The sequence below is a fragment of the Peromyscus californicus genome, unplaced genomic scaffold (assembly GCF_007827085.1).
Source record: "Peromyscus californicus insignis strain IS unplaced genomic scaffold, ASM782708v3 Scaffold_16__1_contigs__length_79575227, whole genome shotgun sequence".
Taxonomy (NCBI): Eukaryota; Metazoa; Chordata; class Mammalia; order Rodentia; family Cricetidae; genus Peromyscus; species Peromyscus californicus.
The window spans coordinates 12754419-12780555 of record NW_026294458.1 but is presented as its reverse complement, the minus strand read 5'-3'; the positions used below and the strand labels follow the sequence as shown (position 1 = coordinate 12780555).

General features: G+C 43.6%; 1 protein-coding gene and 1 long non-coding RNA gene across 2 annotated transcripts in view; one reads left to right on the top strand and one right to left on the bottom strand.

Moving 5' to 3' along the window:
• Positions 1-1909: 1909 nt before the first annotated feature.
• On the bottom strand, positions 1910-15992 carry Ropn1 (rhophilin associated tail protein 1). The gene is made up of 5 exons (XM_052739746.1): positions 15693-15992; positions 12533-12650; positions 11066-11227; positions 4116-4291; positions 1910-2266 (listed from the first exon to the last, which is right to left on the bottom strand). The coding sequence occupies exons 1-5, from the start codon at positions 15806-15808 to the stop codon at positions 2200-2202; spliced, it is 639 nt and encodes a 212-aa protein (XP_052595706.1). The 5' UTR covers positions 15809-15992; the 3' UTR covers positions 1910-2199.
• LOC128111487 (uncharacterized) overlaps positions 14793-26137 on the top strand; it is a 23903-nt gene continuing 12558 nt past the window's right edge. The window contains exon 1 of the long non-coding RNA XR_008218658.1: positions 14793-15354. This is a non-coding gene — a long non-coding RNA (uncharacterized LOC128111487). The remainder of the gene's footprint in view (positions 15355-26137) is intronic.

Sequence of the window (26137 nt, the reverse complement as noted above, 5' to 3'; positions counted from 1 at the left end):
AGGCCAGCAGGATTAGCGCTTCCCACCTCCTCCCTGCAGGTATGAGCTTCTGGAAGAAGCTAAGAATCCACAATGACTTCCCACTACAATCTTTGTTTACCTTAGACACTAGCAGACGCATTTCCCCCTAGTTTATGTAGAGATGTATATGGATACAAGCTAATGTGGCTCACTTGACCTTGAGAAAAACAATCAGAAGACTTAGGAACGGTGGGTGAAGGGCCTGCCATGTGAGCATGAGACTCTGGGTTCAGATCTTCAGAACCCAGCACCAGCACCATTTGTACTCTGGTTTATTAAAGCAGCAAGCAGATGAAGGTCACAAAATTGGAGGGGTAGGGAGATTGGAGGTGAATCTGAAAGGAACAGGGGGTGGATATGAACAAAACACACTGAATGGAATTCTCTAATTCATAGAAATATTCTCTTTTTTTAAAAGCTGGCCAAGGCTGCTGCAATCGGGGGGGGGGGGGGGTGGAGTGGGTGAAGAGGGGATGGGGGTTGGACCAAAACAAGTGCTGGGAACAGGCAAAAGCACCTTGTGCTAAGTGCTTCTGTTTTGACTTCAGACTCCCATTTTGCCTGTGGGGTGAAACAAAGTTCAGGTTCCCAAGCCCTAGGGGAGCTGGGAACCTTCCAATAACTGATCCGCCTCCTTCTTAACTATAGAAATAGTCACTATGCATCTTTAGTTCTCTAGAAACATCACGGCTGTTCCTAACAACACAAGGAACAAATGAATCTGATTGGTTGGGCTGAAAATCTTGCATTGTGTGACAGTTGACAATGACTAAACATTCAACCCCTTAAATCTCTAAATCCTGATTGGTGAAAACTGTAACTGTAACTTGGCAACAAATGTTTGTGATTTTTGTGCTTAAATACTTGCTGCAACTGACATTGGGTTGCACTTCAGCTCCCGAGTCTGTTCTGTGGCCCTGATGGATCAGCCCCTCCCCTTCCTGGCTTCTTTTGTGCTGCCCTGCATTAAATCTTGTGTCTGCTTGGGTTGATTGGGAGCCTAGGACCATGACCCAACCAGATGCTTGGGACTCACTGGCCATCCCAGTCTAGCTGATCAGTGAGTCCTGCATTCCAGTGAGAGACCCTGCCTAAAAAATAAGCCAGGTGAGGTGGTGCCCACCTTTAATCCCAGCACTCAGGAAGCAGAGGAGGAGGGTCTGTGTAAATTCAAGCTAGTCTAGTCTACATAGTGAGTTCCAGGCCAGTCATAAGACAATATGAGATGCTGTCTATAAAAGCAAAATCAAACAAGAAACAAACCACAAATGAAGAGTTGGAGAGTGACCAGGGAAGACACGATTGGACATCCTCGGGCCTACACACACACACACACACACACACACACACACACACACACACACACACACCAATAACCACAGTCTATTCATTTCCTATTTCCTTCAATAAAGAAAATCCCTTAAGAATGTGCCAGAGGATTTGCACTCATACAGGGGATGTTCCTTGGAGGGACAGATCACATACATGAATCTATTTCACAAGAACCTGTTGCAATGGATCTCTTGAAAGACTAATTTCTGGAACAGTCTATTAGTACTTCTCAGGTTCCTTAAAGTGACTTACAGTCTGTCTTAGTGTTAGACTAGAGTTTCCTAAGGGGAGAACTCGGATCCAATTAGCTACAAGTACCCAGGAGCTTCCTACGTTCCCACCTAGGATTGCCCAGTCTAACAAAATCAGCTAACCAGTCATGCAAATTCTTGTTATTCATCTGAAATTCAAATTCAACTGGGTGCTTTGACTTTTCCCTGGCAACTTTATACATCAACAAAAATTGACAAGTAGCTAAATGAATGGATGCCCGATGAGCACAGTACCAGGGAATGGAGCAGTGGATGAGCAAAGGTTGATGACCGTGACCCTCATGGACACGACAACCAGCAATCACAAAGCATCAAAATCACATCAGTCGGCCTCCTGCCTTTTAAAATCCAATCTGGCTTTGACTTGAGATGTGTTTTGTAGCCGAGCTTTGTCAGCCACCTTCGCACCATATGCAAGTGTCTTGCCCCAACAACTTTACATCTGAATTCCACACGTTCCTGGCTAATTGTTTATTAGTTGTGCCAGCTGTAAAAGAAAATTGACTTTGGATGGTGTTCAGCTATGCTGAATGACACCTCTGTATCTTCCTTTAAAACTGCCAGAATTGTGCTCTTATTCCAGCCGAACCCTAGGGTTTTGAGTGAAGTCATTCACCTTGATTAAGCCATCAGGACCAATTCTGTTTGGAAAAAACACATATCTGGAATTAGTTTTAACAATCAATTAAAAAAGTATATAATATATATTTACATATGTATATATTACCCCAAATTAATTTCACTGCCGCTGCCCTCAGGGCTCTTATTCTTTTCATTTTTAATTAAAAAATGTTATTATTGTATGTGCACAGTGTATGTGTGGAGGTCAGAGGACAACTTTAAGGAGTTGCTTCTATCTAGCATTACACGTAATGGTGGTTTGAATGAGAATGGCGCCCCCTAGGCTCATATATTTGAGTGGTCCTCAGTTGGTAGAATTGTTTAGGAAGGTTTAGAAGGTGTGGCCTTGTTTGAGGAAGTGCATCACTGAGGGTGGGCTTTGCAGCTTCAGAAAGCTCATGCTATTCCCACTGTCTAGATCTTTCTCTGCCTCATGCTTGTGGATCAAATGTAGGCTCTCAGCAACTGCTTATGGCCGTGCTCTCCCATCATAATGGTCATGGCTCTATCCCTCTGGAATTGTAAGCAAGACCCCAATAAACTCTTTCTTCTGTAAGTTGCCTTGGTCATGGTATCTGTTCACAGCAATAGGAAAGTCATCAAGACACATGGGCTCCAAGATCAAACTCAGGTCATCAGGCTTGGCCAGGAAGCTCCTTTGCTCCAGAGCCATCTTGTTGGCCCTTCTTTCTTTATTCTTGATTGCTTAATCTTCTGTCTCCCTCTGCCTCCACCTCTTCTTCCTCCTCTGTTGGTCAACTTAAGCTACCCAGAGGCACCTGGCAGGTTTATTAAGACCCAAGTTCCTGGGCCTCATCCCAGAATTCCTTATCCTATAAATCCATGGTGAGCCTTGGATTCTGCATTTCTAACATGCTCCAGGTGGTTGCTTCTTCTAACTAACCTCAGAAACCCTCCATGGGTAACTCCCCTGTTCTGTTCCCTCCTTTTCTCAAATCAGTATTTCATGTTCCTCAGAACAGAAAAGTGTGCAGATGTTCCTTGACTTATAGTGGGGAGCAAGTCTTTGACTCCCTGTTGTAAATGGAAAATATCACGTTGCGGGCCTGAGGAGATGTTTCAGGTGTTAAGAGTGCACATTGCTCTTGCAGAGGACCTGAGTTCACTTTCTAGCACCTATGTTGGTTGGCTCATAACCATTTGTAGCTCCAGCTTCGGGATAGCTGACATCTTTGACCTCCAAGGGCATGTGTGCTCACACCCACATTACCACAACCTCCCCGTCATTAAAGAAAATAGCAGACCTTTAGATGTAAAGAAGCTTTTCTTTTCCAAGAAAATATCGTGTCAATAATGTGCTTAATACACACCCAGCCTATCTGGGCCATCCCAGCTCAGGCACACAGTAAACTGTAAAGTATTGCTTTCCCTAGCAATATAAAAAGGCATGTTGGGCCGGGCGGTGGTGGCACACGCCTTTAATCCCAGCACTCGGGAGGCAGAGCTAGGCAGATCTCTGTGAGTTCAAGGCCAGCCTGGTCTACAGATCGAGATCCAGGACAGGCACCAAAGCTACACAGAGAAACTCTGTCTGGAAAAACAAAAACAAAAAACAAACAACAACAACAACAAAAAGGCAGGTTGGGAGCTGTAACATGGTGCATCTGTCAGTATCAGGAGAGATTACTGTACAGCGATACTGCTAGCCCAGGAAATTATATCAAAGTCCAAAAAAAATTGAAATTTAGTTTCTACTGAATACAAATTCTTTTATGTCATTACAAAATTAAAAATTATATGAATAAGATGAAGCTACTATATGACAGGGACTGTGAGTAGCAGCCTCACCCCTAGACCCATGCCACACCCCGGTACACTTCTGCTCTCCCTTGCTGATGGTTTACTCACACTTCTTGTTCAATATAGTTGAGCATCCTGCTAACATGGGATGAAGAGATCTCCCCATCCACCTCAGCGATGTATGTGTAGAGAAACTGGAAGGTGCTGAAAGGAATCCGGGGTGGTCCTCCATCATGGTCACAGGATAAGACTTCACACACTATCTTGAGAGTTTTGGCAATGGTCTAGACATAAGACAGAAGGAGGAGAAAGTCACTCTTCCAGGCTAGATCCCTGAGATCAGTTTAGACTCAAGAAAGAAAACGAAACCGTTACTCATGTAAGAAGGAGTGAGGCTGGATCCAAGACTCCAGAAAGCTTAACATGTGTCAACCAATTCATTCTAAACATACTACCTTTTTTTCCTTGGAGGAAATTCAATTTGTAAACTGATAAATTAAGATATTGTTAATTTTAATTAGAATAACCTCGTCAAAGGGGAACCGACTTTCATCCTATAAAACGGGCACTATCTAGGGCCAGTGAGAGAGCTCAGGGAGAAAAAAGTGCTGGGCATCAGCCTGATGGCCTGAGTTAGATTCTCAGGACTCACGTGCTGAAGGTGTTCCAGAATTAACATGCCTTCCCAGTGGGAAATCACACCGAGTACACAGAGACTAATAAAGGAGAAACTTTTCATCATAGTGCAGGAGTAGTTCTGGCTAATGCACAGAAGGGAGCCGGGCTTGAATAGAAATCCCCATCAGTTTATGCAGTTTCACGGTCCCAAGTTACATTTTGAGTAATTAAATACATTCCAAGGTTTGGTTGTTTGGACGAATGGGGAGACTTACAGTGTAAAATATTATTAGAGTTATCTCAAGCCAGCCCAGGCTGCTCTTCCCAGGCAGCTGTTGACCAAGGGTATCCTGCCTACCTGGTGATTCATGCTTTTCCTGATAAGAGAACCAGAGCGCTCCTTTGGCTAAATTCTGTTTTGTGTAACATAGCATTTCCTAAGCAAGTTTAGCAGACCCTTTTTAACATCAACTTATTATTCCCAGTCTTTCCTAGAAGAGAACCAACTCCTGCAAGCTGGTCTCTGACCCTGTGCACATGCACACATCCATGCATAGTAAGCAAATAAAAAAAAGAAAATTAGAAATATTTCTTATTGCCTTCCAACCTTATCTTCTAAAGCTTAGAGATATTCATCTATCCATCCATCCATCCATCCATCCATCTATCTATCTATCTACCTATATAAATACATATAAAATACTAGATACACACACACACACACACACACACACATACACACACACAGATACCTGGGGCAAAGCCATAATAAGGGAGAAAAGTTAAGAGGAGTATACTGTTTTTAGGGAGATAAGAGTCCTACAAGATACAAACCCATTCTTCATTGAGATCCACTTAAGTAAAATCATCTAATTAATAATATATATATATATATATATATATATATATATATATATATATATATATCTCACTGTCCTGGTTAGTTCTTATTGTCAACTTGGCACAACCTAGAAGTACCTGGAAGAGGGAGCCTCAATAGAAAAATTGCTTTGATCAGATTGGCTTGTGGGCCTGTCTGTCTTTATGACTAATTGATGTAGGAGGGCACAGCCCACTGTGGGTGGCACCATCCTTAGGTAGGAGGTCCTGGACTGTATAAGAAAAGCTATTGATATAAGCTAGTGAGTAGTAATCCAGTAAGCAGCATTCTCCCATGGATCCTGCCTTTACTTCCCTCGATGTGGGCATGGAAACATAAGGTGAAATAAATCTTTTCCTCCTCAAATTGTCTTTGGTCAGATATTTACCCCAGTATCAGAAAAGTGACTGTTTTTGCTTACACACACACACACACACACACACACACACACACACACACACACACACACACACACACTTTTGCTGGCTTGCTAAAGCTGCCAATGTAAAGATACACCCTCCAGGGCTCAGTCAAGAATTAGTCCTGAGTGGTGAGCTAAGTGTGCTGGGGTGACTGAGCAGCTGCTCTATGTCCTTATGTGACTGGCCAAAGATGTCCCCTGCACTGGCAACTTTCCTGGCTGTTCGGCTCCCATCCCTTTCTGGAATGCAATGATTGTCTAGATGGTGCTTCTTCTACTGTGAGGCTAAGAGGATGTGAATAAATTTGGCTCATCTTCCTAGAGACAGCTTTACTGAGTGGCGGTGATTTTAAAGGTCTTTTGCCCTAAGTAATTACTATTCATTTTGAGTTAATATTTAAATTTTATTTCCATTTAACTAACATTTTATAAAATAGGATCTTCAACATATAATAGTTTAAAAATTATAAGGGATAGATGTCAAGAAACTATTGAGGTTTGTAGTTTTGTAACAGGTCGGTCTGCTGGAGCCCCAGGAAAACACTCATCTAGGAAGCCTCATTCTGGGCATTTGCATTAACCTGGGGTTGGGTCAGATGGCAAGATGTGTGTGTGAGGCTGTTGTGGGTGGGGAAGGCCTAAGTGTGAGATAAGGTCAACAAGAGAGTGGTTAGGAGTATATTTGCAAGCATGAGTGTGTGTGCTGAGCTGCATAATTCTGCCCACAGTATTTCCTACTTCTCTAAAATAATTCTGTAACCCTACTTCATTATGCTGGCCTCTTTTTGGGGTGCTGCTGTAGGTGGAACTGTCTTCCCCTCAAGTCCTAAGTCCTAGAATCTGAGAATTTAAAGAGTTAATGAGAACTGAATGAAATGATGCACACATGTAATCACAGCACTCAGGAGGCTGAGGCAGGAGGATGGACAGTTCAAGGCCATCCGGAGCTATATAACGACCTCCTGTCAAAAAGCATAAAGCCAAACCGAAACACCACCCATCATAAGTGTTAAAAGGTGAATTAAATTGCAATGAGATGATTAGGCTGGGCAGTGGTGGTGGCGGCGGCGGCGGCGGCAGCAGCGGCGGCGCACGCCTTTAATCCCAGCACTCGTGAGGCAGAGTCAGGCGGATATCAAAAAAAAGAGATAAGTAGGACTGACCTTAGTTCAGCGTGACTGGTGTGTTAGAGTGACAAAGGACGAAGAAGTTCCCCATACACCAGCAAAGGAAGCTTCAGATGAAACAACCTGCTCACACCATGACCTTGAACTGTCTGGCCTCCAGAACATAAGACAGTACTTTTTGTTGTGTAAACCACCCAACCTGTGGTAAGCTGTTATCACAGCCCTTGCAAGCAACCAAATGCTTCCCACCTCAACTGTTTATTGATTATTGATACAGGCCTTTAAATTCTAATGTCCTCATCCTTACAAAATATTTTATTTTTAGTTATGTGTCTGTGTGTCTGTGTGTGAGCATGTGCACATGAGTACAAGTAACTCAAAGTCTAGGCTAGGGTGTTGGTTCACTTGGAGTTGGAGTTACAGGTGGCTATGAGAGGCCTCAAGTGGCTGCTGGGAACTGAACTCAGGTCCTCTGGACAAGTGCAAAGTGCTCTTAACCACTGAGCCATCTCTCCAGCTCTCTTCATAAGACTATAAAATATTTTAAATAAGCAAAACAATATCATGGCTAAATAATTTCTTGGAGTGGAACTTTTTGAAAATTTAATTTTAATGTAAACAGATCTTCACATTCTCATCTCAGATTCGTGTGTGTGTGTGTGTGTGTGTGTGTGTGTGTGTGTGTGTGTGTGTGTGTGTGTGTTGGGGGAAAGGGGGGATACTTCATACTGGCAGTCTCCGGCATCATACAAGACTTTGTTTTAAAGTCAGATGTGAACACACTTAGTCCATACATGACCTCTTCCTTTTTACGTGCAGCCATGGTGGAACCTCAGGGGGTCTTGTGGCAGCCTGGAGGGAGGAATTCTGGACAGGAAGAGACACAGGTCGCCAGTCGTAGCATGTGGAACCATGCATGTCAGGTCCAGAGAGCTCCAGGCTGGAGTCACTATCCCTGTTTTCTACTGGAGTAATAGTTCCAGCCATTGGACTCTCACAGTGGGAGCAAAACCTGCTCTCCCAGAGGGGAAAAGATGGTAGCTTGCTTGCAAAGGAAGGAAAAATTCCTAGTAGACTGGTCTCCAAGGACATATGCCTAGATGGAACGCAAGCCCTCCACTAAAGGGTGACACCTTGACTCTCTCAGTTGGCTCAGGCTTCTATAATAAAGTATTTTAGACTCAGAGATTTAATACAAATCAGAAATCTGTTGCTCACAGTTTTGAAGGCGAAAAAGTTCAACATCAAGGGCTGACGGTGACGATTCTTCGTAGGTGGTGATTTCTTGCTGTAGTCTCACATGGTGGAAGGGGCAAGCAGCCTCTTCCAATCCCCATTTATAAGACTCTAGGGTCCCTGTTCCTGAGGACTGCACTCTCGTGACCTAAGGCTCCACTCATAATGCCATATCCTTGGGGCTTAAGATCTCAACATACAAGTTCAGATAACTGCCTGGTTATAGCACTGACCAGCCCCACAATTAAGGTCCAACATAATACAAGTGTATGTAGTGGGCATTGGCTACGCCCATGACCTTGGGCTATCTGGTCTGATAGGCAGTGCAGCTTATATGCCTACTTGACCGCTTAAAAGGGAGGAGAAAGGGAGTCAAGATCTCTTGGGTGGTGAAGACCGGATCGCGTGGCGTGAAGCAGTGTGTGATCAGTTCCCAGTTTTCCAAGGACTCTGCAACTGGATTTACCTTATCCTGTGTCAGTGAGTCTGTTTTCCCCATAAAACCCCTTAATGGATATCTCTATCTCTATCTCTATCTCTATCTCTATCTCTATCTATCTATCTATCTATCTATCTATCTATCTATCTATCTATCTATCTATCTATCATTATAGATGTAGGCATTGTTCCTGGATCCACAAGCACCTTTGGTACACAGGCTATATTTCCAGGCTGACTTTACCTCTGTATGTTCTTTGATGGGAACGATGAAGGGCATGCGGCTGTTTTGTTTGGGGCAGATAAGTGGGACAGAATGACAGCTTGTTAGAGGTGAAAGTACCTTAGAGAGCACTTGATCCAACTTCCTTGTTTTGGAAGAGATGGAAAAAGATACAGCTCACCTCCTGGCTTCCTCCCAGTTTGGGAGGCAGGCACATCAGAGAAAACTTGCCAGGTACATGGTGTGCAAAACAGGAAGGGAATTGGAATGTGGCTTTCCAAAGTCACCCCCAGGCTACTATGAGATACGGGGACAAGATGATGATGACTCAGACATCTCACACAGTGGCAAGAGGCTTAGACCAAAGTCAGGGAGCAGATGAGGACAATGTACAGCAAACATTGGGGGTGAGGCAGGCAGCAGGGACATCTGAGATGGGCCAGTGGGGACCATTATGACGCTTTAATCAAACCAAGAGATGCAAAAGCCAGAGTGACCAGAAGGCTGCATTGTAAGTGAAGACCAGAGGGCCTAAAGAGGCCACACCCCTTCACTCCAGATCAGCCCTTTCCTAAAACACTCCATTGCTACCTTGGAAAAGTGCAAGGAGAGAGGCGAGGGTTACCTGTAGGTGGTTTCATTTGCTGCAACAATCTAAGCGCTAAGATCAAATCTGCTTAGTTCCCTGCTCTATCCTTCGAGGGTGAGGTAGATGGAGGTCAGAATTAATGGAGAAAGAGAGTCTCGGAGCATCCTGTTAACGTGCAGCCTTATGAGACTTTGATAAAATGTGTGCATTTTAAAACAGTTTTCTTTTGTGATTTCTTTCACTCCTTGAGGCTTTCCCCGACAACTGTGAGCTTAGTCCTGGCTGACAGCTCATTTGCCCCGTTGCGTTTACCTCCCCTCCTTGGAGAACAGCCATTTATTCGTTATATAATGTTTCTATGAAAGACAATGGGAAAAAAAAACAACCACAAATAGTCCCCTCTTTCCTTCTCTCTGGAGAAACGATTATGAAGACGGTTGCAGGGGAAACCCACGGGAAAAGTTGGATTACAATATTTCTGCTAAATTTACCCAGGCACAAAAATGCCAAGTACGTGTTTGGAGCACAGTTGAAAAGAAAGACCAAGATCGTGCTTGGCTGTGCTGAGATTCAAGTTACTTTCTCATCCTTGTTGGCCTGCGAGGAGGCAATGGTTTCCTTATTGACTTCCACATGTATCTCGGGGCTTTAGAAATCAGTAATGACTCACTTTCCACTTCTGATTCATTTTCATTCATTATCAGTGACTAACAAGAGTGAATCCACCTAGACGATACCTCAGTTTTAAATGCATATAAAAGCTGGTTTCAGCATTTTTTTCTTTCAAAACAGGAAGATGGCTTTTCTAATTTTCAAACTAATTTGGGAAAAGGCCTGAATTGGCATGAACTTCCTCTCTCCGTGATTATGATTCTAGAAATCAAAATCTTCGTTTTTCCCCCGTTCCTTTAAAAAAATGTTTAAAATACTCTTGCTTTCTCTTTTTCTGAATCTTATGTCCACTGTGTTTACCAACAGCTTTCTATAAGGCTGAAGACCCCTTTAAGGGCTGTACCAGAATAACTTCTAGGTATCTAGACCCCACAGGTAAACAAGACTTATCATACAGCTTAGAAGTCATGAACGAAGTGGGCAGAACAGGCTGAAAATTAATCTGAGGGCAGTGGCTGAAAGTCACAAATAACCCAAAGCCAAACTTGGCCAGCTCTCTGCAGAGCCTGGTGATAGCTGCCCCCTCCTTCCCCTGCTTCTTGCTTCTGGTCATTGAGCCTGGAAATGACCTAATTCAGAGAGCAGAAGAAGCACAAAAGGCAGTTTTCCTTTTTACCTTTTCTGGAGAGCTGGGAGGGGGCAGATGGATTGTCCTTCCAGGCCCAGAGACAAGTTATGGGACATTTCAAAGTTTATCTTTTGTGTACTGAGAACTGAACCTTGGGGCCTCACCCCTATGAGACCAATGCACTATTACTGAGTCATTCCAACCCTCTGCCCGATGAGACACAACACACACACACACACACACACACACACACACACACACACACACACACAAAAAGCTGACTTACGACTCCAAGGGAGCTACAAGCAAGAGCTAAAAACTTCAGCCATTCAATCTCCTCCGTGAAGCGACCCACATTCATCACACTGTTAAACAGATCTGTTGGGAGATTCAGCACTTTCCACATCTGGGCCAGCTCGTCGGCATGGATGATCAGTCTGCCACCAACCTGCAGGACAGAGGACACACAAAACACATATGAGGAGGGGGATGGGAAGCTGGAGAGGCCAGAGGTCCTTGCGAGGCTGTGATATCGCTTTAATATTTTTAAACTCCAGATGTTGGACTTATGGCAAAGAGATCCATTTATAGTACATTCTGTTTTTTATGAAGCCTTTATGGTCCCTAGGTTGTCCCTGTAATGCAGATGGCACACCAGAGGCTTGCCTGAGACCTCTAATGAGGGGAATCAAGAATGACATTGTCACCAGGCAATGGTGGCACACGCCTTTAATCCTGGCACTCGGGAGGCAGAAGCAGGGGGATCTCTGAGTTCGAGGTCAGCCCTGGTCTACAGAGAGAGTTCCAGGACAGCCAGAGCTTCATAGAGAAACCCTGTCTCAAAAAAAATCAAAACCCAAAAACCAGGAAAAAAAAAAAAAAAAGAGTGACATTTTCTCTCCCAGACTACACAGAGTTCTCTGCACTAAATCTCATGTGTGTCCCTCCTGTCTCTGAAACAGTGATATGTGGTACCCTGTGGCTGACCTATAGGGTTTAAGATGGATGTGTAACATTGTTTGGTCCCAGGAACTTGAGAGCTGCCATGTTCACTCCAGAGAAAACTTGGCAGTTAAAAGGTAGAGGGGCAAGGAGGGATGGCTAACGATACAGTGAGGGGGCAGGTGCCCCATTAAGTGTGCCAACACTTTGCTGGGGCCCCTGAGCCCGGTGAAATGCTGAGCCTCTGGAACCCAAGCTCCAGCGAGTCCCCAGTCACCCAAGCCTCCCCTCTCCTGCCCCCTAATGTGGGGCATCATGCTGCTCAACTGTATCCTGGGAACTGGCCACGCCACCGTTTTTCTCAAGCCAGTCCCTCCTTTTCCCTTCACAGGCTCACTCCTAAGAGAATGTGTGGGGATCGGCAGGGTTTGCTCTTCAGGCTGGGCTGTGTCTGCACCTGGGTTAGTGGTGAAAGTACACAGCACTCACTTCCTCTCCAGACTCTGGAGGACCTCTCATGGTCTGGATCCATCAGGGAAATGCTGAGGAGCCTGGGGAGTTACACTCTCTAAGAAGGCAACATTCACTCCACTGAGCCCCTGAATATCCTTCCAGATCTGGGGGAATCTGTGATAACCCCAGGAGACAGCTCATCATTCAACTTCTTCCAAACTGATTGCTGTTTCTCGGAAGGAAGACCCACTTTCACGCCAGGATTTAGTAAACTTTGGGGTAGTGCTAAAGACCAGCTGCCTGGCGGAAGTACAGGTGGCCCATTCAGTCTCCAACATCATCCCCGAATGCTCCATACCCGAGAGTGCAGGACCTTCAGCAACTCAGGGGTCAGCTCAGCCCAGTTGGACAAAGTGACTTGCTCAGACCTCTCTCTTGCTGGAGGAATCTCTCCACGGGACATGGCCCCGAAATATCTGCAAGAAAAGGGATAGGGAATAGAGGAAGGTCCCAGGCTCCAGCGACCTCTGGATGCTTTATTTACTTTTTTTTTTCTTTTGAAGGAAGTGAGTGGATTAAAAAAACAAACAAACAGTATTTTACCATGTTTAGTTCATTTGCATACGGGAAAAGTCTGATTGCGTTATTTCCACTTTAAGGAGGGAAGAAAGCCTAGGGAATATAAAGGTTTTCTTTTCTCTAAGAATAATGAGGAACAGCCAACAAAACTTTGGCATGCAGTCACCTGAGGCATATCCAATCAATTCCCCCCCCCATCCCTTCTTAGTGTTTTATTCACATAGACAGAGAGATCCTAGGACATTTACAGGCTATCTTATCTCTGTGTGTTTGGTTGGTAGGGAGAAGGTGCTTATATGAAAATAAGGGCAGATAGAATGTTCCAGGGGTGAGTGCTTCTGGCCTGAGGCAGTGAGGCCTGCCTGTGTGGGACTTCAGCAAGGGGGAGAAGGGCTGGCAAGGTACATCAAGGAAGGGACAAAACAGCTTGATATGGTGCAGATGAAGTAGGCCCCAACTGCAAAAATATTTCAGTTAAATACGCCTGCTGTGTGCCACTGCTCTGTGGGATGGACTTCGTTTAGGGGTGATGGGAAAGACAGGTCAAGTCCCGTTTCAAGGTTGGCCTGATACGGAAACAAGCTGCCTGCCACAGGGAGTGGATGTGAGCAACATGGTGCCAGGGTCTGTCCCCATCAAAAGTCTTACGATCCCTGAATCACACACTTCTGCCCCTTCCTATTCCCCCATGCTCCACCACTTTCTCCATTAACCAGGTAGTATAAAATACAGAGTGTTTCATAAAAGGCCATTTTAGGGTTGATATACACGATGGAGCTAACTGTTGCCCATCTCTGAGACACAAAGCAAGCAGAGCTAAAGAGACATGGATCAAAGCAGCAACTTCTAATCCCTGGCTGGAGGTCCTCTGCAGAACGGGCTGTAGAAAAATGTTTTGACACTTTTGAGCCTAAACATTGAGCACTCCCTGGAGGCAGACCAGTGTTTGGGTGGGAGCCAATGGGATGCCCAGAGTGGGGTTGTGGCCTCTGTAATGGCAAGGATAGCGGTACCACTACACCCCATTATACAGACGTGCCTGGGTGGAGTTACACTTGGCACTCTCCGAACAGCACAGCGTTGGAGTTGTTAGTGTCATTGGTTAGAGAACACGAAAATGAAGCCACACCCCTGGACTCAGTCCTCTAAATCTTTGAGTTCCATTTGCAAGTGAATGATTTCATGGTTACAGCTGTACAGATTTAGGCTGTCACACACACCTGCTGCAGGACAAATTGGTATATGCTCTGCTGATGTCAGGGGCATTGGCTTCTACCTTGTTGGGCCTTAGGGAAGGAAATTCCTGCATGTGATGAATTAGATACCTATTTTAACTTGGAGAAACTTGATAGAGTTCCATCTGCTGGGACGCTACAAGTTTGTAAGCCACAGACAATGATCCAGTGAGTGCTTTTGATGTCTAAATGTGATGGAGAACATTCTTAGGTCATGTTTTTTTTTTTTTTTTTCCATTGCAGTTGAAGTATAAAACTGATCTTGCACGGATGTCTAAAAAATCTATAGCACACCATATAATATGGAGCAAGCAGGCTACAATGGTAGGGAGTTTTCCTCCATAAATGTCAGGGACAATATCAAGAAATGTCATTTTTCTTAACGATAATGCAGGAGCACAAGAACAATAAAACGGAGTTTTAAGCAATCACGTGGCATAAAACAAAGTCTGTCTGACTGCCAAAAGAAATTAGTCTTCTGACATTAAAGTGTAATCTTAGAGGTAATACTTATAATTCAAAATAGAAAACGACACAGGATTCATGACTAGGCAAAGCAACTCTCTTTAGGCCATTTAAAAGCGCCAGGGCTTTACTTTCCTTCTATTCTAAAAAGCTTTCTTCTGGCTCAGCCTAGAGCAGGAGAGCTTGTGCCTTCAGAAAGGGCTTCACAGCTTGTCTCCACCATCTGCTGGATACACCCACTCACACCTCAGGTTCCCTTTCCCCAGCCCCTCCGCTCCACAGTCTGAGGTATCTTCCCACAGAGGCACCGCTAAGGAAGTAATCATCCAGCGAGAAAAAGCTAGAAAAGGACCCAGGAGCGTCTTGTTAGCTCCCAGCCCTGGCACCAAGGCTAGCCCAGTTTCCAGCAGGCACGTGTAAGAAGCAATTTCATAGTTGAGAGGCTGTCTATGCGAAGTGGCCACGGTGAGGTCAGCCTCTGTTGTGGAAGTTCACCCACTGAGAGCAGCCTCTAGGGGCTCTTGAAGGAGTCAGTGTGCTAGAGGCTCACCATAGAGCCCGACTGGACCTCCTCACCCAGCTCTGCCTCCTTTTCCAGAAAGCCATGTGACCACGGACATCTTCATGCAGAAGGGAGTTTAAAAAATATATATATAATAATAATAATAGAGAAAATAAGAGCCCCCTCCCCCTCTCCAAGACAGGATGCAAAATGTCTTTATTCTGGCACAGGTTTGAGTTTGCCCAGCCATGAAGGAAGGTGTTTCATTAATCAGAGGGAACCAACCAGCTTGGAGAAAGCCCACCTCCTTCTCCCCGCGGGGATCGCGCACCGCTCCACTAGGTGTACTGCTGCCACCTAGCGGTGAGAAGAACACGCTGAGGCGTAAACCAAGGAAAGGTGAGTGGAGCCGCAAATCAGATTCCCAAGCCCCTTCCAACCAGGACAGGCGGATGGGACGCAGTGATGAGCTAGGTGGGTGTGTGTTAAGCGTGACGTGGTAAGCTAACTGGTCCTCTTTGCCCCAGGACACTTGGCCTACTGTCCTCATGCTGCTACGAGTTTAGGGAAGGACATCCCATCCTCGTCCTGCTTGATGTATTTATGTGTGGATTTTTAAAACTCAGCTTCTCCTTAACAGCCCTCGCTGCCTGACTGCGGGCTTACCAACCTCTTCAGTTTCCCACAAACCCTCCTCTCTCTTTCCTCACCCCTGCCCTCTGAGAGGAACAACTTACTCGGCGGCCCACTGGATGAGATCCGGAGGCTGGGTCCGAATGGCAACCTTGGTAAACTGCTTTAGCAGTTCCGGCAGCTCCGGTGGGATGCATACTTGCTTGTCTGTCTGAGGCATTGATCTCTTGACCTAGGCGCACGACAAAAACAGAACACGGGAATATTATTTGAGTATTCAGCCATCAGGAATCGTAAAGCTACGTAGCAGTCTGGAACAAGAGATTTCCCCAGACCCTAGGTAGCACTTGTTTTGGAGGGGCGGCTAGCCCACAAGACAGATGCAGTCTAGAAAGCAGAGTACTAATCTCATTGTGCTGTAAATAGTTATGTCCTTTGCATGGAAAAAAAAAAAAAAGAATGCTTAAAACATAAGAGGCCAGCAGAAGTAAACAAAAATATTCCCTCATTATGTCGTCCCCAAATCTTGGATGTTTTCTTGTGAAAAAAAAATTTCAACCTATATATGTATAGTGTGTGTGCCTCTCTCTCTCTCTCTCTCTCTCTCTCTCTCTCTCTCTCTGTGTGTGTGTGTGTGTGTGCATAAATAAAAGATGGGGTTACACAAAGCAGCTTATGCAGCACTGAATCATGAACACCTTTCTGTGTTCCTTCAACACTTCACTGGATGAAAATTGTAGCAAAATTGACTTCACGAGTCCTCTTCTATGAATTGACTCTAGTTATTTCCAGGTCAAGGTCATTATTAAACAGTCAATCGATGAACCACTCTCCATACTTGTGTGTTCTTGTTTACTCTCACAATTTTCATGTGCAAAGGTCAGTAGAACCTAAATTTCAATTTTTTTTGAACTTTGATATAATTTCCTGGGTTAGCAGTATCACTATACAGTAATCTCCCCCGGATGCTGACAGATGCACCATGTCACAGCTCCCAACCTGCCTTTGTTATTGTTGTTTGTTGTTTTTTTTGTTTTTGTTTTTCCAGACAGGGTTTCTCTGTGTAGCTTTGGAGCCTGTCCTGGATCTCCATCTGTAGACCAGGCTGGCCTCGAACTCACAGAGATCCACCTGGCTCTGCCTCCCGAGTGCTGGCTGGGATTAAAGGCGTGCGCCACCACCGCCCCACTTCTGTGCCCACTTTCTAAGGAATCACATTTCCAGAGTATAACAACACATTTGTTTCTCCTTTTCCCTTGGGGAGTTACTGCCACTTGAATGACCTTCCTTCCTTTCTTCTGTTCAAACCCTACATAACCCCAGAGTTCATCTTTCCTAGAAAACCTAGGTAGCAGCAAATATTGTTGGCAGTACACATTTTGTATCAAATCCTGCTCTTCCTCTTTTACTCACTGGAGCAGAGCTCCTTAAGGTGACTGTGGAGATGGCTAACAGGTGTAGAGCGGGAAGGATGGCTGTAAACAGTTTATAGTGATACAAACTTTACAACCATTTACAAGTGTACAGTAGTTGAAATTATATTTGAATGCTGTTTGGCACAGTCAGTAAACTTCCAGATTTCAGTACTTTGTGTGTGTGTGTGTGTGTGTGTGTGTGTGTGTGTGTGTGTGTATGTGTGCTTAACCTTTTATGCATAACACCTGCCACCAGGCATGCATAGAGGACTTTCCCTGTCGTACATAACAATAAAACCATCCCTGTAAATCTGATTTTTGCTTTAACTGTGATACATTTATTATCAGTATCAATCTTTGCTCATGTGTGTTTCAAAGTATTTTTTAACTTGCTCTTAAATTTTCACCTTATTTCTTGGTAACCAAGTATATGCTTCCATAAACCATCATTATCTGTCTCTAATAATTTACATGTGTTCATTTATGACTAAATCCTTATTCTAGGCTTTTTGTGTTGGGGGAATTGAACGCAGGGTCTTGCACAGGGTAGGCCAGGGCTCCACCATCGACCTTGGGTTTTAAGACAAGATCTCACTGAATGGTCTAGGTTGGCCATGCACTCCAGATTCTTCTGCTTCCCAAGAGCCAAGATTACAGAACCACCATGCCTGGCTAGTTTGGCTTTTGATGTTAAACACCAATCAGACATTTAATGGATTAAAAAATAACTTCTTTTGTTTATAGAATTTACAAATGTTTCTTTCTAAAAACAGAAATGGAAAAGAATACAATCAATTCAATAAAATCTTACTTTAACATTGTAGAAAATTTCAAAATATTTAAATTTATTATATAGTTCTTGAAATAAATACCTATATTGAAATATTACCATTTTAATCATTACATTCAATATTTTCTAAAATTTTCCCTTACTTAACAGCTCAAATTTTCAAAAGCTTCAACTTGACTTTCTTTGAAAATTGATTTTTGCTGCAGCCCAAAACACAATCTCCTTCAGCACTTTATATACACTATTTCCTGCTGTAAAGAATAATTTTGGCTTGGGGTTTTAGTTCAGCAGTAGGGCACTTGCCTAGCAGGTGAGAGGCCTCTGGGTTGGTCGTCTGCTCCAGAAAAAAAAAGAATATTCTTAAATATTATAAATTTTATTAATTAGCTCAGCATTTCTTTAAAGACTTACAAATCATTCAGTAATTGAAATATAATTCACTTAGGATTACACAGAGAGGACTATTTTTAATTTGTACTCTTTTCTCTGTTCAAGTTTTGTAAGCCTAAAACTGCTTGGGAAGACCAGCAAAAGAACAAAACTGTGCCAGATAAATTACGCCAAGGCCTTAATAGAAACGTTCTAATAATAAAATGTCTCTTGTGAATGAATGCACTTATGGGGGTGGGGTACATGTGCCACAGTGCACCTGGAGAGGTCAGAGGCCAACTTCCAGAAGTTGATTCTCTTCTTCCCACCATGTGGCTCCCAAGGATTGAACTCAGATTCTCAGGCTTGGCAGCAAGTGCCTTTGCTGACTGAGCCATCTTGCCAGTCCCCAAAGAGATTGTTTTTAAAAATTACCTTGTGTGTGTGTAATTTTTTACTTTTTTTTTTTTGTTGTTTTTTTTCGAGACAGGGTTTCTCTGTGTAGTTTGGTGCCTGTCCTGGATCTAGCTCTGTAGATCAGGCTGGCCTCGAACTCACAAAGATCCACCTGGCTCTGCCTCCCAAGTTCTGGGATTAAAGGCGTGCGCCACCACCGCCTGGCATTTTTTTTACATTTTTTAATTGAGAATTTCATACATGTGTGTAATGTGTTTTGATCAAATCTACTCCTGTTCTCTCTCCTCTGGTTCCCCCCCCCACTACTTTTCGCTCCCAACTGCTTTTGTTAGTGGTTTAAGTCTATCAGCATTCGCTATTTTAGAAATCAAAACTGAGAAATTTAATTATATTTAAAACAGGAAGAAATCTCTTAGATATTATTGCAGGCGGACATGTGCAGGAGAAGTAGCCGAGAGCCCATCTTGCAGGGAACAGGAAGTCAGCTGAGACACTGGGAGTATCCTGAGCATCAAAGCCCACCCCCACAGTGACACACTTCCTCCAACAAGGCCACACCCACTCCAACAAAGCCACGCTTCCTAATAATGCCACTCCCCATGAGATTATAAGGGCCCATTACATTCAAACTACCGAAACTTGCCTCTGTGTTTTAGGATGCTGCGTGATAAAAGGAATTTACTGGCAGTTGTTGAAATCAATTTCTGATAAAAAGCTGAGCTTTTATATAGTGTTAAAAAAAATTAGGGGCTGGGGATTTAGCAAAGTGGTAGAACGCTTGCCTAGCAAGCGCCAGGCCCTGGGTTCGGTCCTCAGCTCCGGGGGGGGGGGGGGGGGGGGGGGATTATGACAAAGCAAACTGTAAAAATGCTGGTTGTTAGGGGAACAATTAGCTGCTAATTTTTATGACGGAACTAAAATATTGATCAGAAGCCAGGAAGAAATGAGGAGACAAGTTGACAGTGTGGACAGACTTCTTTTGATTGCAAAGAAATAGTTTCCAGGTGATCACATTGGTCAACAGTCCCTGGTACTGTCTGAACAGATTGGGAGCAAAACGGAACAAATGTGAAAAAGCAAAGTGACCCAGCGTAGACACGGGATAGCACTTGGCACAAGGCAGTGCAACCTCTAATTAGTTAACATAGACTGAAGTGGTTTGCCAAGTTGGTAGGACGATGGGATCTTTTAATGTTTCTGATCACCTGTTAGATTTATAAGAACACCAGCCAGGCGGTGGTGGTGCACGCCTTTAATCCCAGCTCTTTGGAGGCAGAGGCAGGTGGATCTCTGTGAGTTCAAGGCCAGCCTGGTCTACAGAGTGAGTTCCAGGACAGCCAGGGCTACACAGAGAAACCCTGTCTCAAAAAACAAACAAACCAAAACAAAAGAAGAAGAACACCCAAAAAAAAAAAAGAAATTTTGAGATGGTCATGTGATTCTAAGACTGTGCAAGCTAAGTGTGCCTCTATAGAGAGGCCCCTGTGGTATTAGCTCAGTTACCACATTAAGTGGGATATGCTGACTCTCCACACTTACTCTAGTGTTAGACTTGTGTCTAGTCAGGCTTCATATAGCTGGTAGTCACATTTGATCCAGGTGGTTCTTGAAGCCTTGCTCCATGTTCATTTTGTAAAACCCAAGCTTTACAATAACACATCCATTGCAATGATCCCCACTTTACACCACACCTACCAGGTAGCTGACCTACTAAGCGCCTCTGCCTAGTATCTGCTCCCCAGCGACCCTAACCCAGTTTCTCAATTCATCCCTAGCCTGCTCCCCACCCTATGACTGTCATCACTACGCAGAAGACAGGGTCACTTCCTACCTTCGATTTGAACTTCCACCCCCACCCCTTGGCCACCCTCAGTGTGTCTCCAGGTCTCTGGTCCCCTCCTCCAGCATTCAGAAACTCAGTTCTTACCCTGCACAAGGCCCAGTGAACAAGACTGTGACATTTATCGCTTTGCAGTCTCCGGAAAATGCCATCCATGTCACCTCCACAGCACAGCTTCCATTAAGTCAGTCACAATCTGCACTCTTTTTTAAAAAATGTTTTTTGATCTCATTACACCTCGAATGATCTCATTTTCTTCCCTGCTGGACTTCTCAGGCTGCCCCCAGATTGAGTCCCCTCCCTCTGCAGAGTGCAGAGTGTCTCCTTGGCTTCTGGAAAATCTTCCATCCAATGACTGCCTTGCCACTAATTTCACAGATATAAGTGAACAGTCTTTCTTGTTTCTAAATCTAATGGTTCTTCCGGTGACATATTTTCTTCCACGATTCTCTGTTGCAAAGGTCCCTCAAGAAACACTTCGTTCCATTGCAAATGGTTATGCCAACTTGTTTGTCCATACTGCATTTAGTTACTAAGTGCGCTTGATGTCGCTCATGTGACTTTTTTTGTTTTTGTTTTTTGTTTTTCGAGACAGGGTTTCTCCGTGTAGTTTTGGTGCCTGTCCTGGATCTCACTCTATAGACCAGGGTGGCCTTGAACTCACAGAGATCCTCTTGGCTCTGCCTCCCGAGTGCTGGGATTAAAGGCATGCGCCACCACCGCCTGGCACTCATGTGACTCATCACTTTAAGGAAACATTTTCTAAGGGTCTTCCCCCCCCCCCCCCCGCATCTGTGTTTCTTCTTTAGATTGTTCTTGTAGATATTGCATGTGCACTTGAAAAGGAAGTTGAATGTGTAGTTGCTGAGTGTCATGTTCTGAACATATCCGGAGGGTTAGTTAGGTAGTTCAAATCTTTGACATCGTATTTCCTTTCCTGCTTGCCACTCTATGAATAACCAAGGAAGAAGTAAGATCACCATCTAAACTAGGCCGAGTGGAACACACCTGTGACGCCAACACTTGGGAGAGAAGGGCAGGAAGACTGCAAGATCGGATTATGTTGCAAAATTACATCTCAAGGGAAAAAAAAGAATTAAAAAAGGAAAAATATGGGGAAAAGTGTCTACATGATAATCTTTGTCTGTTCTTTTAGTTATGCACATTTTTACTGAATTTTCAAGCTGTTATAGAGCACACATATGTATTATATATATAAATGTAAACACATATATATGTTTAGATTTAAAAATCTTCCTATTAAATGAGCTCATCATTATATTATAGTTTTTTATATATAGTTATATATAATATTATATATAGTTTTAATACTTGTCTTAAAGTCAACTTGGCTTGTCAGTTTTATTTTGTTAATTTTTTTCATGATGCATGTATTCCAAAACTTAGCTTTTCAAAGTATAAACTCTTAAAAAATACTGAAGATTTCTCAATTGAATTATTTCTATACTTTTCAACATATTGCTTTTTTACATTCATATCATCTCTTTTTGAGTTTTGGAATTGATCAAATATTTTTAGTGATTTAATTTTTCTCATTTATTAGATTTTGAGATATACATTATTTATTCCTCCATAGATTGCCCCTAAGGATTGCGATATGCATCCTAAATTTATTAAGTCTACCCTTAATTTATTCTTGGATGGTGAAGGGACTTATAATTTAACTCAATATTCTTTTCCTCCCCCCTTGTATTATTGTTATCATTTATTTCTACATATAGTTTTATCACTGTTGACAGATAACATGATCACTTCTTAGACCGTCAGTATTAAGCTATTTTTTCCCCATGTAATTACCCGGTGTTCTCCTTTCCTGATGGCCAGTATTACTTTCTGGGATCATTTTCCTTCAACCTAAAATGACTCTACTAGAGGATGGAAAGATGGCTTAGTGGTTAAGAGTGCATACTGCTCTTGGACTCTGGTTCACTTCCTGTGAGCACCCACATTGAGTACAACTGCCTGTAATTCTGGCTCCAGGGAAGCTGATGCCCTCTTCTGACCTTCAGGGGCACACACACACACACACACACACACACACACACACACACACACACACAAATGTACACCATTTTGTAAACCAAAAGCATTTTGTAAATCTAAAACCCGTTCTGCTTTCTTTCTCTTGGAGAAAAGATTCCCTGCAAGGACTATGCAGAACACTCAGTTCAGAGCCTGAGTTGGCAAATGTCACCAGGCAGGAAAACAGTTTAAGCTCCCAGATATCTTTCTGAGACTTTTAGAACACATTTTCAATGGGTCTGAGACTTTTACAACACATTTTCAATGGGGGCTGACAGGACAGTTAGGTAAAGGGCTTGGCACACAAGCCTTCAACCCGAGTTTGATCCTCAAGCCCCATAGAGAGATGGAAGGAAAAAAACTGACTTCACAAAGCTGTCTTCTGACCTACCTCCACATGCACACCATGGTATGAGAACTGGTATACACACACACAAACTCACACACACGTAACACACTCATATACACTCATATACACACATACAACACACTTGTATGTGCACACACACACAAACACATACATACACACACTAAAACCAATTTAACAGTTTTTTAATGTTTTCACTTGAGACTTGAACTCAATTTTACCATATACTAGTTGAGAGAAAGATGACCGTTTGTGACTAACTTGGACTCTATGCTGACAATTACCAAAAAATTGTAAATTCTCCACATATCAGTTACCTATGGTGGCATTCTCTTACTGCATCAAAGCATCCCTAACTGACTTCTCTTACCCCCCTCAATTGCCCGACTGTCACACATCATAACCATGTTAGGGTCATCTTTTTCTTTCAGTCCCCATTTCAATCCAGTGTGTTTAACTTTTTCCAATTAGGAGCATAAAAACAAGCGTCATTTCAAACCACCACCAAGAGGCTTACATTCGAGTACAGTTCAGTGTCCTCAGGACGGATGGATGAAGGGGTATATGGTGCACACAGGCAACAGGCTGTGTTGTGCTGAGACACCCATGTCCGCACTGTACCGTACTATCTCTCCTTGAAGGGGGTAATTAAACGTCAAGGATTTTTCTCCAGGACAGCCCCCAATTGAATAAATATTACGTTTTCCAGTTCTCACAAATAATTAAGATATCCTGGATAATCTCACTTGCATCATGTAAAGTTCATTCTTAGCCCCCAGGGTAGAACATAACTCATCCATCAGAGTAGGTCCTAATTTTATGCCCAGGTTTTTTTTTTTTGTCATTGTCTTTTTAAGCACTTCCTGACTGTTTCTGTACATGAAGGGACGCTCAGAATAGGGCAGGCATAAGGCAACCATCACACGCTCTCCATCGCACTAGTCCTCACAGGAACCAATGGGTAGGGAAGCTCTTATATTAAGAATTCTCCACACCAGGAAACTAAGGCGTTTCCTTAGTTCCTCAGATCAGTGTTCTTAACCACCCAAAGCACCACTCAAAAACCTTCAGTGGATCTTCATTTCTTTTCTAATCAAAATGATACCCCATGTGACTTTCAAGATCTCTACAAATTAAAGCCTGCTGTGGTGGAACATGCCTGTAATCCCATCACTCAGGAGGCAGAGAGAGGAGGAGGATTACCCAGGAGTTTGAGGCCAGCCAGGGCTACATAGTGAGGCCCTATCGGGAAAAAAAAAATGTTTTTAAACGCTCCACAATTTATCTTATTTATATTAGCTTTGTTTATTTCTCCAACTTTATATTATTGAAGCCTGGATCTTTTACCCTGGGCCAAATCCATGGTCAAGCCGATGCAGCGTTCGGATGCCAGCAGCAATATTGCTAGGAGAAGGCTCACTTGACCTTATCCTTTTTGGGGGTAGTTTTTTTTTTTTCCTTTTCTCTTTTTTCTCAAGTTCCCAAACTTGCATCTCTATCATGGTAGTACCACCTGCCAGAACCCATAAGTTCCACATTATTTAACAGCTGGACAGGTACTTCTTTCCATCTAGCCTACCTTAGTCACGCTTATATTTCAGAAAGTTCCTCCATGTTCACGCCGTGGCCCCCAAATGCCAGGCGAATATGGCTTGTCCATAGACTGCCACATGCTTCCTAAAGTTGTCTAATGTGACTTCCCGATTTGGGGATCTGGTGTATCTATTTGGTACAAGCCTTGCCTTTTCTAAGTATATGTTGGAAGTATTTTTATATAAGTATACAATGGAAGTATTTTTATCTAGGTATATGATGGAAGTATTTTTCATTTTTTTATGAGTGAACTATAAAAACACTTCACACCATTCCCCCTTTATGTGTTCTCCCTACTTCTAGTATAATTGTAGCAATTTCGACTCAGAGACTTGAAGTATAGGAACAAAAGCTCTCGGGTGAATGCACAATAGTTTATAATACAAGATCAGGACTATGTTCCTCTCCTGTTTCCATTACCATTCTCTATATTTATAACATTGCACTGTTCTTTTCTAACATCACACACACACACACACACACACACACACGCACACGCACACGCACACGCACACGCACACGCACACACACATAGAGCTACTGCCTCTCATAGCAAGGTGTAGCATAACACTCCAAATGGCTGGTGCTCTAGTGAAGGAGCTCTCTTGGCTGCTGGAACAGGACTCTAGACCTGGGCATAGCTTTAATTACTGGATCCTGGGAAAGCCATCAACCCAATCAAACTTCATGTGTTTTCTTGGAATTAGACTAAACACTGGAATAAAATAAATAGGTAAAATAAATAAATAGGTAAAATAAATAGGTCATACACACTGAATTCATGAAGGAATGGAAAGGAAGATCAGTGATTAAAACAGAGTATGATATCCAGCAACTTATGGGAGCAGATGCAGGGTCCTTCATCCAAATATTAGGCTGAGCTCAGGGAGTCCTGCAGAGGAGGGGCAGGAGGGAATCAGAGGAACCAGAGGGGCCAGGGACACCAGGGGACGAGGTTTATAACATCAACTGACCAGGACTCCTGGGGGCTCACAGAGATCAGGGAGCCTGTACGGGTCTGACCTAGGTCCTCTGCATATGTGTTCTGGCTGAGTAACTTGGTGTTCTTGTGGGATTCCCAGTAGTGGGAGTGAGGGCTGTCTCTGATTCTTTTGCCTGCTTGTGGGACCCTTTTCCTCCTCCTGGGTTGCCTCATCCACCCTTGATGTGATGGTATGTGCCTGGTATTATTGTAGCTTCGTATGCTATGTTTGGTTGATGTCCCTGGGAGGCCTGCTCTTTTCTGAAGGGAGGCAGAGGAGGGAGGATTTGGGGGAGAGGGGAGGTGGGGGGAGGGGCTGGGTGGAGAGGAGGGAGAGGAAACTGCAGTCAGGATGTAATATATGAGAGAGGAATAAAAAGATAAGAATATGGTAAATGTCAAGGAGCCTGTACTAGATAGAACGAAGGAGTGGGGACAGATTAGAAGATAGTTTCCAAAGGCTGGTGCTGATATTTGAACTGAGATTTAGGGAGGCCCGGATGTTTATTGCTCTGTTCTCATCTACCAGAACAGTCCCGAGTAGACAGCAATTATTCAGTAAACATGTTTACTGTTGAGAGAGAAGAGGGAATTCATCAGTCTTAAGCAGCTTGGAGGTTTTAGAAGCCAGTGAGTTCAGTAACTGTAGTCATGGTGCTAGTGTGGATGGGAGGGGACTGGTTGGGTCTAAGGCTGGGTCTGTTAACAGCTCAAGGTCTGAATACAAAAGCCC